The sequence below is a fragment of the Salvelinus alpinus genome, chromosome 1, assembly GCF_045679555.1.
Source record: "Salvelinus alpinus chromosome 1, SLU_Salpinus.1, whole genome shotgun sequence".
NCBI lineage: Eukaryota > Metazoa > Chordata > Actinopteri > Salmoniformes > Salmonidae > Salvelinus > Salvelinus alpinus.
Genome location: NC_092086.1, coordinates 36,995,475 through 37,008,923, shown reverse-complemented (window position 1 = coordinate 37,008,923; position 13,449 = coordinate 36,995,475). Strand labels below are relative to the sequence as shown.

Below are 13,449 nucleotides of genomic sequence, written 5' to 3'. Positions count from 1 at the left end.
ACAGGAGGACGGGCTCATTGAAATGGCTGGAACGGTATAAATGGGACAGTATCAAACACATAAAACATATGGAAAGCACATGTTTGACGCCGTTCCATTTTTCCATTCCAGCCATTACAATGAACCTGTCCTCCTATAGCTCCTCCCTCCAGCCTCCACTGATACACACACACTAACACACAGAAATACATTAGCTGTACAATGAGTAAAGGATGGCCTCTGCGTGACTGGGACTCCTATATACCTGCACCCCACATACATACACACGTACGCATATCTCCTCCTTCAACTCCTTTCTGGCTGTTTGTCAGAAGGGGCCCAGAGAACAGTGTATATGGTGAGGTTGTGTGTGGGGGGCCACTGAGAGCACTTATATAATCTCTGTTTGAGTCATTGTCCACACAGGAAGACTCATAGAGTCTGGGCAGGGAGTGAAGTGAAGGGTCCTTGAGGGCTGAATGTGTGGATAGGTTGTTGGATCATTCAACACAGTGTTACAGTCTGACCCCGTCTGTGAGAGAATATACTGTCTATATGCTTCTGTAGGGGCCTGGGCAGAGCACTGACAATGACACTGGCAAGTGACGATGACAGTACTGTAAATCTAGGCTTTGGTGCTGTCATGACGTTGGCCTGGGGGTAGGTTTATGACATTCATAAATACCTCTTCCCCCCCTTTTTCCTCTCTCTACTCTACTGATGTGACATTAGAAAACCCCTTGGTTAACATAGAGATTCTGGGAACATCAGAAGTTGGGGGGAAATTAACTATATTCTGGTAATCCGACCAATTGAACATATGCGGTGGTACTTAATGTATATTATGTCAGTTCGGTTGTCATCTGGCACATTCTCATCAATGATAGAATGACATAAACTCTACAGTGGAAAGTCTACACATCAGAGTTATCGGATTCACATGGAATTGTTGTTCAATTGAAATGTTTGAATATGAAATTATTCGTGATGGGATGAAATGTGATTTTAGCTTCTAAGATGTGAGATTTGGATTTTCATGAGTGAATTAGGCCCGACTCAGTGGTCCGCCCACGTGAAGAGACATAGGTTGTAAACTATGAAACACACCCCTTTTCTCCCTCCACTATATAAGCTCTTGACGAAAATTTAACCTCCTGTTCCGAGGATGTGAGGACGACGGTCCGATGTCAGAATGGTTCAGATAATAACTACAGAACGAAGCCAACCTCAGCGTGAGCTTTGGTTGCGAATGGTATGAACTTTGAACTCTTATTCACTATAGAAGTGATACCTCCTAGACGTTGAGTTAGCAACAGCAGCTGCAAACGTAAATTAGGATAGGACAGACAGAGTATTCCGTCTACCACACAACAACGTTACTACAACGTACCCGATTGACCAGCAGAGACATTCTTCAAAGGACAAAGGACTCGGTTGGGCAACACGGCCTTCCACCTACCACCAACCTACCGAAGCGCAGCTCAGAGTAAATATTTATTGCATTTTCCTTTTCCAAATGGGCGGTAATTTAGAATGCATAGGATACTGTATTTACGATAGCATGGCTTCTTTCTTTGTTCCTCAAGTCTTCCCGCTCTTTCACTCAAACCCAGCCCCCTTTTCTTTTGTGTAACCAGCTGTCATATCTGTTTCGCCCGCTAGGGACGTTTTCCTTTATGACGTAATTTGTAATCAAGGTATGATTCATTCTGTGTATATGTAATTCTGTGTGATTAGTTAGGTATTTAGTAAATAAATAATTAAACCCAATTTTGTATTGCTGATTCAACTTGTTAGCCAGGGTTCGTGAAGATAACCAAGAATTTACAACTTTCAGATGAGACTGAAATAAGGTGACGATTAATATTGACTGCTATTGATTTAAAATATTATTAGGTCTTTAAGAGTTTATTCGGAAGATGACAGCTCTATAAATATTCTTTCTGGCGCCCCACACAACGAGTTTCTAACGTGGTGTATGCACATCAACAACTTGGAGGTGCTGGGTATATAAAATAAAGTCATGAAAAAATGTCCATCAGTGAGCTGGTACTGTATCTATCTTAATTTCATGAGCTCACACAATCATACAACGGTACACATTCAATCCAAGCAACAGCTTGTGTTGGACTAAAGAAAGCAAATAAAAACTGTCATTAACAAAAGACTCATTCAGACACAAATACTAATCAAACAAAATGGCTTTATTGTTGTTAGCGGGTTGTCATAATGTTTGTCAAATCTAAGGTTATATTCACATCTTGTAGGTTTTTCTTAGACCTACTGCAGTGTGGTTCAGCTGTGGCTACTGTAAGATGCAGACAAGAAGAGAATAAATAGTATCTAGAGCTGACGGATGAAGACACGAAGGCAAAGCAGAGGGACGGGAGAGAAAGGCAGGCACATTAGAAGACGGTTACGGTTTGTCCTTAGTGAAGAATGAAAAGCCGTCTGTAGGCACTATCTGTACTGAATGGTAGGTGACAGGGGTGTCAGTTTGTTTATGTCAGCAGGGGTTCTAAGCAGATGGAGAGAGCTGGGATTAACAGTTAGTGTTGTGACAGCCACCCGCCAACCCTCTTCCTCTCCTCCAACCCTCCTCCTCTCCTCCCCTCCTCCAACCCTCCAACCCCCCTCCTCCACCCTCCAAGCCCCCCCAGGGCCCCCCCAGGGCTTCCACCACCAAGCTATCTCAGCAACACCCTCTTTTGTGTCTCTCTACAATCACTGACACTCCAGAGATGGGGCTGGGGGAGGAACAGGGGATTTCAGAGGTAAGGGTCTCATCAATACTCCCTGTCTCACCTCCATCTTGTCCCTCTCACCCCTGGTGTGTAAGTGGATGTGCCCAGGCACTGTTCTAGTGTTAAAATATGATGTTGCAATGAAACAGTGGAGCTAGAGACACTCCAGAGAGGGGGGGGGGGGGGGGGGGGGCAGTGTATGACGGAGGGATGAAATGGATATGGTGTTTGGCCCTAGAGGAGAGTTACATCAGCTTCTTTCTTTTCACCAACAGTTCTGCCAAAAGCACTGTCATTCACTCGTCATCTTCCTTGTCTGAGACCCATCCTGTCCACTGCTAACCCCAGCAACTATACTTTCATCTTGACTTCTCACATCCACTCAAACCACACAACTTCAGCACGACTCCTGCCACTAGCTGAATAACAATCACTACATTTCAAGGACTCCTCTCTGGCTACTATCCAAACACAATGAAAACATTTCCCATTCTGAGCATCTGATGGAGGGGATCTGTCACTGATCTGAACAAAAAATAAATTTCCAAGCATTAATCACAAAGGGTAGTAGTCCAAGACCCTTCTTTCTAAGGTGCATGGCCACACTTCCCAGCACTAAAGCCTATCTCCAGTTACAGCAAAAATGCTAACAAGGATGCAATGAGGGATTTTTTTTGTTTCAACAAAATGCAACTCCTAAGTATTTAATGATGTAGCATGGTCTGGGGGTGATGATGAAGAGGGGAGGAAGGGGATGGTGAAGTGGTTGCAACTGGGGGGACTTTGAGGTTTGGAGAAGAGGGAGGTGCCTGGTCAGGAAAGGGTGTCATTATCATGCAAGGCCTCTAAGCGTTACTGGGGAGTGGGGACAGTATGACAGACATATACTGTAGCTAGCACCATTTGTGTCCTTTAAGGACTGTCAGGAATCTCCTTCCTCTCAGCCGTAGACTCCTTAATGATCTGAAACACAGAGAGCAGGGAACAGGGCATGTTAGGTTGTAGATGCAGCAGTAGGGAGGGACTGTCTATAAGTGATCTGAAAGCTTGTGAAATTGCATGTATTGAATAATACAATGTAGCATGCTGCCCTCTGGAGGAGCTAAGCAGGAAGGAAGCACATTCACACATCTGATATGGGAATAAATCCCCCATGGATTCATTCAATGATCTATGATGTTCTACATACCTCCCCGTCTCTAGTCTCCACAGTCCGCACTATGATGCTCCTCTTGACATGGGCCTCTGGAGAGAACTTAGTGTCCATACTGGTCTCTATACTCAGGGAGAGGGTGAGAGAGACCTTTAGCTTTCAGATGCCCATGAATCCAGTCAGAGCCGAATCCTAACTTGAGATTTATGCATCAGCACATCATTCATATGGCTGGGGTAAATTATTATATGCCATGATAGACCATGCTAATATGTCTGGGTCAGGATACCCTTACTCACCTCTGAACTGCAGGTTGGAGAAGCTCTGCATTGGAACAGTGATCCTGAGGAAGAGGAAGAGAGAGTATCAGTAACTACCAGCCACCACCTATTGTCTTTTCTTTCTTCATCACGCTGTCTCCTCCCGACCCAGCTCATTAGATCCACATTATTTTTTTTCACTTTATTCCCTCCAACACCCTCTCTCTCCTTCCCTCCTCCCTCCTCCCTCCTCTCTTCCTACCTTCTACCCTCCTTCCTCTCCACCCTCCTCTCCCTCCACCATCCTCCTCCCTCTCCACCGTTATCTCCTCACCTGCTCTCCTCTCCCTCCAGCAGCTTCCTGTAGGTAGCGATCTCTATGTCCAGGGCCAGTTTGACGTTGAGCAGGTCCTGGTACTCCTGCAGGTGTCTGGCCATCCCCTCCTTCAGAGTCTGGATCTCCTCCTCCAGATGACCCACCGTATCCTGGTAACAAGCCGTCTCCATGGAGAAACGGTCCTCCATCTCGCGCAGCTGCTGCTCCAGAGACTCGTTCTGCAGGAGAGGAGGAAGAGAGGGAGAAGGAAAGGAAGGGGGTAGAGGTTTGGAAAGAGATGAAAGAGGAGAGGTGGTTCAGTTAGAGAGGGGAGTCATGGAACTCATGGTCTTCTCATGTCTCATTGTTGATACAGCACACTCTGCTCTGATTGGACAACTCACTGTTCCACGGAGCGCCTCCACGTCACAGGTCATGGCCTGGAGTTGCCGTCGGTACTCGTTGCCCTCCTGTTTGGCCAATCGCAAGGCGTCTGCATTCCGAGTAGCTGCGTCGGTCAAGTCGGTAAACTGTGCATAACAACAAAAGGAGAGACAGGACAGTTTAAAAGTCCGCATCTTATAGTGTGTTGTCAATGTGTGCATTGTGCAACACCAGGCTGTATGCATGTTTATCTGTATGGTAGTGTGTCTGCCTGTGTGTCTGCCTACAGGCGTACAGTAATGTGTGTACATGTATGTGCAATAGCCCAAGCTTTCTGATATGACCTTGGAGCGGTACCACTCCTCCGTCTCCTGAATGTTCGAGGAGGCCACGGATTCATACTGGACCCGGATGTCCCTCAGAGCAGCAGTCAGGTCTGGCTTGGACACGTCCACATCCACATGGACCTGCTGGGCCATCAGCTGCTCCTGCAGCTCACGCAGCTCCTATAGAGAACCAACCACAGGCTTACAGGTTAAAGGTCACCTCTTTCACTCTCTGAATATTCACTATTTACTTTAGAGATGGAAACAAAGGTTGGTCAGTAAGGACTAGAGATTGCCATAGAGACGAGGGGAAGCTGAAGCGCACCTCCTCGTGGATCTTCTTGAGGAAGGCAATCTCATCCTGCAGCGCGTCTATCTTCCTCTCCAACTGGACACGGTTCAGAGACGCCTCATCCACGTCCTGCACACAGAGAATCCTTCAATGGTCAATGTGACATGTATATTCCTCATATAAAAACACGGGCTGTGAAGATCACATGCAAACAGGGACATGGTCAATAATAGTGAAATTGATACAAATTATGAGAGAAATGACCTCACCTGTCTAAAGGCGTTCAAGTTGCCCTCTGCATCCTGTCTAAGAACCATCTCATCTTGCAGTCTGATTGAAAGAGAAAGGGAGAGTGAGGAAAAATAGAAGACAGACAGATAAAAGGAGAGGCAGTGTTAGGGTGCACACTAAGTCCACTCATTGGTCACGCAAAGAGGATCAATGCACCTCAGATAAAGCATAGTTTCAATCTATTCTCTATTGATACAAAGTCAATGAATCCCAGTCAGGAACCCACCAATGACCCAATATATATGATCATGTTTTCCATCCAGAAAAGTGAAGGGATCATGATCAGGATATGATTAAATGTGTTTATGTATGAATATCCTTGTATACATAATGACATGAATAAACTGATGATAAGGACTGTGTGAGTACCACTTGTCTTCCATGCTGCAGTAGCAGAGTTGGCAGTAGGTGGGCTGAGCTCAGCGGAATGGAGAGCTTACACATCATTAGCCATTCACTTCTATACATCAGCCTGCCATCAGCCTTTCAGCCTTGCAAAGAGCAGTCTACGCAAACAGTGAATCTGAGAAAAATGGCTTTAAAGTATTTTTTTTACTCTCCAGCCAAATATGTTGTAGGTAGATAAGTGATAATGCACTGATATATTATCTTATTATAACCATGACCACTTACCTGACCTATGACCCCTAACATGCTGATACTGCACTCTGCCTTTGTATGACAAACAACTATATGGGTAATGCAAAAGAAAAGTACAGTATCTACAATCTAAATGTGTTTATCAAACGTTTTGACTGTCTCATGGTGTGTGTGAGGGTGTGTTATGATCGGGATGGCCTGAACTCAGAACCAGATAGAATACCAAGGCAAACTGCACAAACTTCACTTAGTAACTTCACTTACTGCTGTTTGCGTTGGTTCTTACGTGGATATTGTAGTTACTTCACATTTTAAACTAAATTTTCTTTGAAAATGGAAGATAATTCAACCAGGAGACTACAAAGCCTGATTTCAGTCTTAACTCAATTTGACCAAATGTGTAGTTACTGCTGTTTTCAATTGTATGACAGAGAACATCTTTGATCTTGTCAATATCAGATTCTAAATGTTTTGCAGTGAAGTAAAATCCTAATAGTCAAATCAAAGTGTATTGGTTGCGTACACAGATTTGCAGATGTTATCGCAGATGCACTAGTACTGGTACCCATTGTGTAATTTTTCTCTTTTTCTCTCTGCATTGTAGGGAAGGGACCATAAGTAAGCATTTCACTGTTAATCTACACCTGTTGTTTAAGAAGTGACAAATACAATTTTATTTTATTTTATTTGTGCAGCGAAATGCTTATAAAATGCTTATAAATGCTTCATCATCATAATAGTACATTATAGTATATATATATATTTATACTTTACAAACATACTTTTTCATTATTTAGTTCTCTAAAACTGTAGTAGAATTATTTATTTTTTTATCTATAGGTTTACCAAACGGTTAAGTGATTACCAATTTAGATTAGTCGGTTAATAGTAAAATGTATTTAAAAAAATGAGAAGACTATCATAGCAAAAGTAAAGTGAGTATTGCATTGTGAAAATAAATTACTTTAAACCAACATGTACTGCATTGTGAATGTGAAACATGTATTTCCAGACGAAACACTAATTAAGTTTGGTAAAAAAGTGACTATGATTTGATGTTGTACTTACTCAATTGAGTTGAGAAATGACTGCCTTTCTGATGATGTGGTTTGAGTTCTGTACTAAGTGTTGTGAAAATCTACCACATACTGCACCAAGGAAAAGATCTGTATTCAGAGAGCAGTGACACTCACACACACGTCTCTGATCCATAGTATACACAGGCTCAGAAACCAATACACTTAGATGTTCCCTTTATCCTTGGCAACAACAAAAAACACCCTGTGAAAACATAAGCTATAACCTCATAACTATAAACTATGCCACTTAAGCAATAAACCAATAAGCCTAACTTAGAAGCGTGTATTTTATGAATGAGTATTAAGGGGGATCAGGCAACAACAGAACATCTGCCTGGCTCCCTGGTCTCTTTGTGGAAATCAGCTCGAATGTGTTTCCTCCATTCCTCCACACTCATTGAATGGCTGTAGGGGTCTGGTCAGGATCACGTTTAGAAAGAGGGACACACATTGAGTAACGCTTTCTCAGAGCACAGTGTTTTCAATAACTAACAAGCCAAAGCATCTACTGAGCAATTGTATCATGTAACACGATATCCAGTCATACTGAATTGTGTTATGGCAACTATCCACTTGTTGGTTTTAGACTATAGCAAAGATTCCAATTCAAAACTAACATATTGACCAATACACATGCAAAACACTAGGAATCCACTAAATCAAATTACGAATCCACTTTTAAGTGGACAGACTGCTGAAGCAATTAGAACTCCACAATATCAATTGGAACTCCAAAATACTAAAACAAAGTAGACTGATCAATGCCCAATTGTAGTGATGGAAATGAGACTGCCTCATTCTCACCTCTGTTTGAGCGTGGCCACGTCAGCAGCCATGTTGTCCCTCTCTATCTCCAGCCGGGCCTTCCCAGCGCTGAGTCCATCCACCTGCCTGCGCAGCTCCCTCAGCTCCTCCTGGAAGATGTCCCCCAGACGGCTGGGCTCCTTCCCCCTCAGTTGGTTCAGCTCCGTCACCAGCACCGTGTTCTGCTGCTCCAGGAAGCGCACCTTCTCTATAAAGCTGGCGAAGCGGTCGTTCAGACCCATCATCTCCACCTTCTCGTTGGTGCGAGTCTCCCGGTACTGGGCCTTGAGGAGTGAGTCAGCCGAGAAGTCCAGCCGGTTCCCAGGGGTCCCCAGGAGCAGGGCCCCTCCAGCCGACCCCAGGGAGAGACGGGAAATGGTGCTGGAGTGGGTCAGGTGGCGGGGGCTCCCATGGAGGGAGAAGCGGCTGGAGGAGAGACTGCTGAGCCGCACGCCCCCACCCACACTGCCGGCCCCCTGGGGCCCGAAACGCTTCCTGTAAGACGACAGGACTCTCTGACTCTCCATGGCTGGAATGAAACCCTGTTAGGGCTCACACATGCCTTTTATAGGGATAGACATCCGCATCCTGAGAGAGAGTACACAGGGAGGGGCGAAAGGGACGGGCCGGTCACTGAATAGGACAGAGAGGGACAGACAGAAAGAGAGAGTGAGAGACAGACAGAGAAAGAGAGAGTGAGAGACAGACAGAGAAAGAGAGAGTGAGAGACAGAGAGAGAAAGAGAGAGAGCGAGAGAGAGAGAGAGAGAGAGAGAGAGAGAGAGAGAGAGAGAGAGAGAGAGAGAGAGAGAGAGAGAGAGAGAGAGAGAGAGAGAGAGAGAGTGGTTTATGTGACACTCAAAAGCTGTGTGCCAGGGATTGTTTGTGCTCGTCCACTCAGCTACAAATGTCTCCTGGCCTTTCTCTCTCTCCTTCTCTCTCTCGTCCTTGTTTGAATAGGATTTGGTGCGACAGAGCTTGGCTACCAAATCAAAGCTGCCTCCCACACATGCTCAGTCACACAGACACAGATGGGGACAGAGTGTGATTGAAAGGGAAGAAAAGAAGCAGGGAGGTGAAGGAATGAGATCTCTTTTCCTCCATCCCTGTTAGTTGGTGACTAATAGGGTCAGAAAAAGAGAGCGACAGAGAAAAAGGGGACAGAGAGAGGGTCAGATAGTAGCTGTGTTCTTGTGTGGCACTCTGTCTCGCTTGGCGTCCAAAATATCCCACTAAGCCCTCCAGATGTATTGGTATTACTCTGATTGGCCTGCGCCACTCTGTGTGTGACAGTAGCACCGTCTAGGAGCATCTCGCACCCCATCCCTGTTCCTCTGCTCCTCTTTAGTCTTCTCCTTGTCTGAGTCAAAATGGGAATAAGTACAATTACATAACACAGCAAGAAAAGAGCAAGTTAGTTAAGGTTGCCTCTCTTTCTTGTCTTATCTAGGTACATCAAATAGAAGTCAAGAACAGTTAATCAATTATTGAATATCTACATTGACCACAGTATGTCCAAACTATTGTGAGATACTGAAGACAAAAGTAGGAGAGCAAACAGAGGGGAGTAGAAACAAAATCACGTTATAATAGCTAAATGGCATTATTAGATGAACTCTTATTCAACAGCTGACTCGCATATCAGTATGCAAAAATCATACTGGGGAAATGTTTTTGAATCATTGTCCTTGTAGTCATGGATACATAATAAATGCCAGTGTACTAAACAGTCAACAAGCAACACCATTACAGTGTGCTAGCCAATAGGAGAAGCTTTGGGGCCACAGGGCTGAACAGTAGCAGCTATACATCTCCACCTCTTTGTCCCCCCTGGAGTTTCTGACAACCTACAGATGGATACATAAGACCTATAGGCCACATCTATCAGTGGGTTGGAGGGCTTCTCTTTGGAGAGACACACAGCCACACACAGGAGCATGGCAACATAACACACACACACATTATTAATCCATCACTATCACTACCATTATTAACTGTGATCAACTACAAAGGAAGCTATGTGTCAGAGGATGGGCCAGTAAGATCAGAGGCAGCCAGTTGGATTGCAGCCTCTTAGCAACAATACGACCACTCCCTCTTCCACAAGTCACATCTCATAAAGCCCTGTTGTAAGTGATGGCAGCTCATTCAATCAGACTTAATGACTGCTTAGCCTGAAAAGAGGGCAATTGGACCTGGAGAAAGAAGTCTGTGTTGGGCATGGTCAAAAAGCCCAACGAGTTCTGGGTACCTATCCAAACAACAATATGTATGGCAAAGTAAGTATTAGGTTACTATAAAGGGGACCACCTGGTCAGCTGAATGCATCTTCCACATTTAACCTAAACCCTCTGGATCTGAGCAGTGCCTTAATTGATGTCATCAGCACCCAAGAGTAGTTGATGGGGATGAATGACCTTTCTCTAGCACAGAACGACAGGTTATTCAACCTTGCTGACTCAGGGATTCAAACCAGCAACCTTTCAGTTACTAGCACAACGCTCTTAACCACTAAGCTACCTGAGGGTGAGACAGTCTGTGAGTTATTAGATAGTTGAAACTGTCACAGGACTCCAGCAGATGGATGGTTGGAGAATGGGGGGATTGGACATGAAACCTAGTTTGAAGCCGACAAACCAGCAGCCAGTCCGCTACGAATCAATTTCCATCCATTGTCATGGCAACCCCAGGGCCAGTTACTTCAAAACATGTTAAACTCTTGTTGACTCTCATCTAATAGGGATGTGACTCTGGGATGGGATGAAGCCTTATATAAACATTCACAGCTATTATACAGTCATGCTGCCCAGATATGATCCTAACATGCTCAAACAACCAGGTCTATGATCTCTCAAGCTACTATACCAGCAAGATCCTAGGGCATTCTCCATCCTGCTCGCCTCTGTTCTCCCTCTCCCCTCCAACCAACTCTGGCCCTGCAACAGGTAGTAAAACCCACATCGCAGACCATAGAAACCCTCGTTGTTACCAACACACTCTGTTAAAAGAAATGTGTAGCCAGTGGGAACCAGTATGACTGGAAGACTGTAAATACAGAAAACAACAGAGTGACTTGAATTCCAATTGGTCCCTGTTGATAGAGGTTAACTGAGTGGGCCAACTGTAAGTCTGGCTGGATGTGTTGTTTTAAAAGCTTCTATCTAGCAGGATTAATAACGTGGTCTCATCATTAAGGTGACAGTAATTGTATCGCCCCCTGAATTTCTGAGACAGTCACTGTGGTTGCCTCAGATCTGGTCACTTAGGCAATATCTGTCAGAGGAGAAGCATTCAGAAAGAGAGAAAGATGGAAAGAGACAAGAGAGAGAGAGAGAGAGAGAGAGAGAGAGAGAGAGAGAGAGAGAGAGAGAGAGAGAGAGAGAGAGAGAGAGAGAGAGAGAGAGAGAGAGAGAGAGAGAGAGAGAGAGAGAGAGAAAGAAAGAAAGAAAGAAAGAAAGAAAGAAAGAAAGAAAGAAAGAAAGAAAGAAAGAAAGAAAGAAAGAAAGAAAGAAAGAAAGAAAGAAAGAAAGAGAGAGATTGGTCGGAGTGAAAGAGGGTGTCCCCCTCTCTCCTCTCAGAGCCAGTGGAAGGCCAACAAAACATCTGATTCCTGTGGGGCAACATGAGGAGGAGCCCATCTCATTTGCAAGGAGCAGAAGAAAAGACGCCTTTCCTGGGTGTAGAGCAGAATCTTAATGCTGTTCCTCCAGACTGATCTCCCTCCAGAACCACAGGGACGCCAGCTCTGTTTGCCTGCACACGGCTCCCCCCACCTCACCATTCAGGCCTTTTAGACCCTTTCTGTTACTGCTGGTTTAAACCCCTTTCCCCTCTCTCCTATGGGAGCTACCCCCTACCTCAGACCCCCTTGCACCCCCAGCCTCCTCTCTATGCAAATGAGCACACCCCAAATTCTGACCATTCAGCTGGATACACCTCATCCCCCACCCACAACAAAACTCACACAGCAGCCCCTCCTTCTCCACTAGATTAAGCGCGCCCCATCAACTCAATGATATGGGCCCCCAGTCAGCTCAATCACGTATAAATCCCCCCGTCACATTACTTAATCTTAGTCCTCACATGGAGCTCAGGGACCCGGGACCCCATCCTCTCTGCCAACAAAGAGCCCATTGATAACAGCAGAGCCCGGGGAATGGGGGTCCCAGTGGCCCATGGGTCTCACCTCAACTCACACACACATACTATGCCCACACACAGCATGCAGTGTACTTATCACTGATGTACAATATCACTGATGGACAGTATCACTGATGTGCATTATCACTGATGTACAGTATCACTGATGTGCATTATCACTAATGTACAATATCACTGATGTGCATTATCACTGATGTGCATTATCACTGATGTACAATATCACTGATGTGCATTATAACTGATGTGCAGTATCACTGATGTACAGTATCACTGATGTACAGTATCACTGATGTGCATGCTAGCATTAACACAGGCCCTCTCAGGTATGACGTTGTATGTAGTTGTTAGTGGTAGAAGGTGCAGTTGTGAAATCATAATATGCCAGATGTGGCTGCATAGATCCAGTCCCCGCTGGTGCCCCCTGTGTGTGTGTGTGTGTGTGTGTGTGTGTGTGTGTGTGTGTGTGTGTGTGTGTGTGTGTGTGTGTGTGTGTGTGTGTGTGTGTGTGTGTGTGTGTGTGTATGTGTGGCCTCTGTCCAGCAGTCTGCCTGTCAGCACTAATGCTGGGCCCCAGCGGCCCAGAGACATACCTAGCAAACAGAACTGCAACAAACAGACCCAGACACATAGCACACGAAGAGAACCACATACCTTCCAAACACTACCACTGACCACAATAACATACTGACTACAATAACTCACTGACCACAATAACACTACCAGTGACCACAATAACACTACCACTGACGCCAATAACATTACCACTGACCACAATAACACTACCACTGACCACAATAACATACTGACCACAATAACACTACCACTGACCACAATAACATACTGACCACAATAACACTACCACTGACCACAATAACACTACCACTGACCACAATAACATTACCACTGACCACAATAACACTACCACTGACTACAATAACACTACCACTGACCACAATAACACTACCACTGATCACAATAACACTACCACTGACCACAATAAGACTGCCACTGACCACAATAACAATACCACTGACTACCACAACACTACCACTGACAACAAT

The 13,449-nt window shown here is 44.9% G+C and overlaps 1 protein-coding gene across 1 annotated transcript; it reads right to left on the bottom strand.

Annotated features, from left to right (window-relative positions):
• Positions 1-3,391: 3,391 nt before the first annotated feature.
• Positions 3,392-8,806, bottom strand: LOC139574754 (glial fibrillary acidic protein-like). Its single transcript, XM_071399623.1, has 9 exons — positions 8,229-8,806; positions 5,724-5,784; positions 5,488-5,583; positions 5,181-5,342; positions 4,857-4,982; positions 4,471-4,691; positions 4,176-4,219; positions 3,913-3,998; positions 3,392-3,686 (listed from the first exon to the last, which is right to left on the bottom strand). The coding sequence occupies exons 1-9, from the start codon at positions 8,753-8,755 to the stop codon at positions 3,636-3,638; spliced, it is 1,374 nt and encodes a 457-aa protein (XP_071255724.1). The 5' UTR covers positions 8,756-8,806; the 3' UTR covers positions 3,392-3,635.
• Between the last annotated feature and the right edge of the window lie 4,643 nt (positions 8,807-13,449).

Excerpts from the sequence above, each read along its gene's own strand:
- LOC139574754 (XM_071399623.1), bottom strand. The coding sequence starts at position 8,755 with ATGGAGAGTCAGAGAGTCCTGTCGTCTTACAGGAAGCGTTTCGGGCCC. Across the intron at positions 4,983-5,180 it reads AGGAGTGGTACCGCTCCAAG|TTTACCGACTTGACCGACGC; the intron begins GTCATATCAGAA and ends TGTTATGCACAG. Across the intron at positions 3,999-4,175 it reads CTCCAACCTGCAGTTCAGAG|AGACCAGTATGGACACTAAG; the intron begins GTGAGTAAGGGT and ends CCCTGAGTATAG.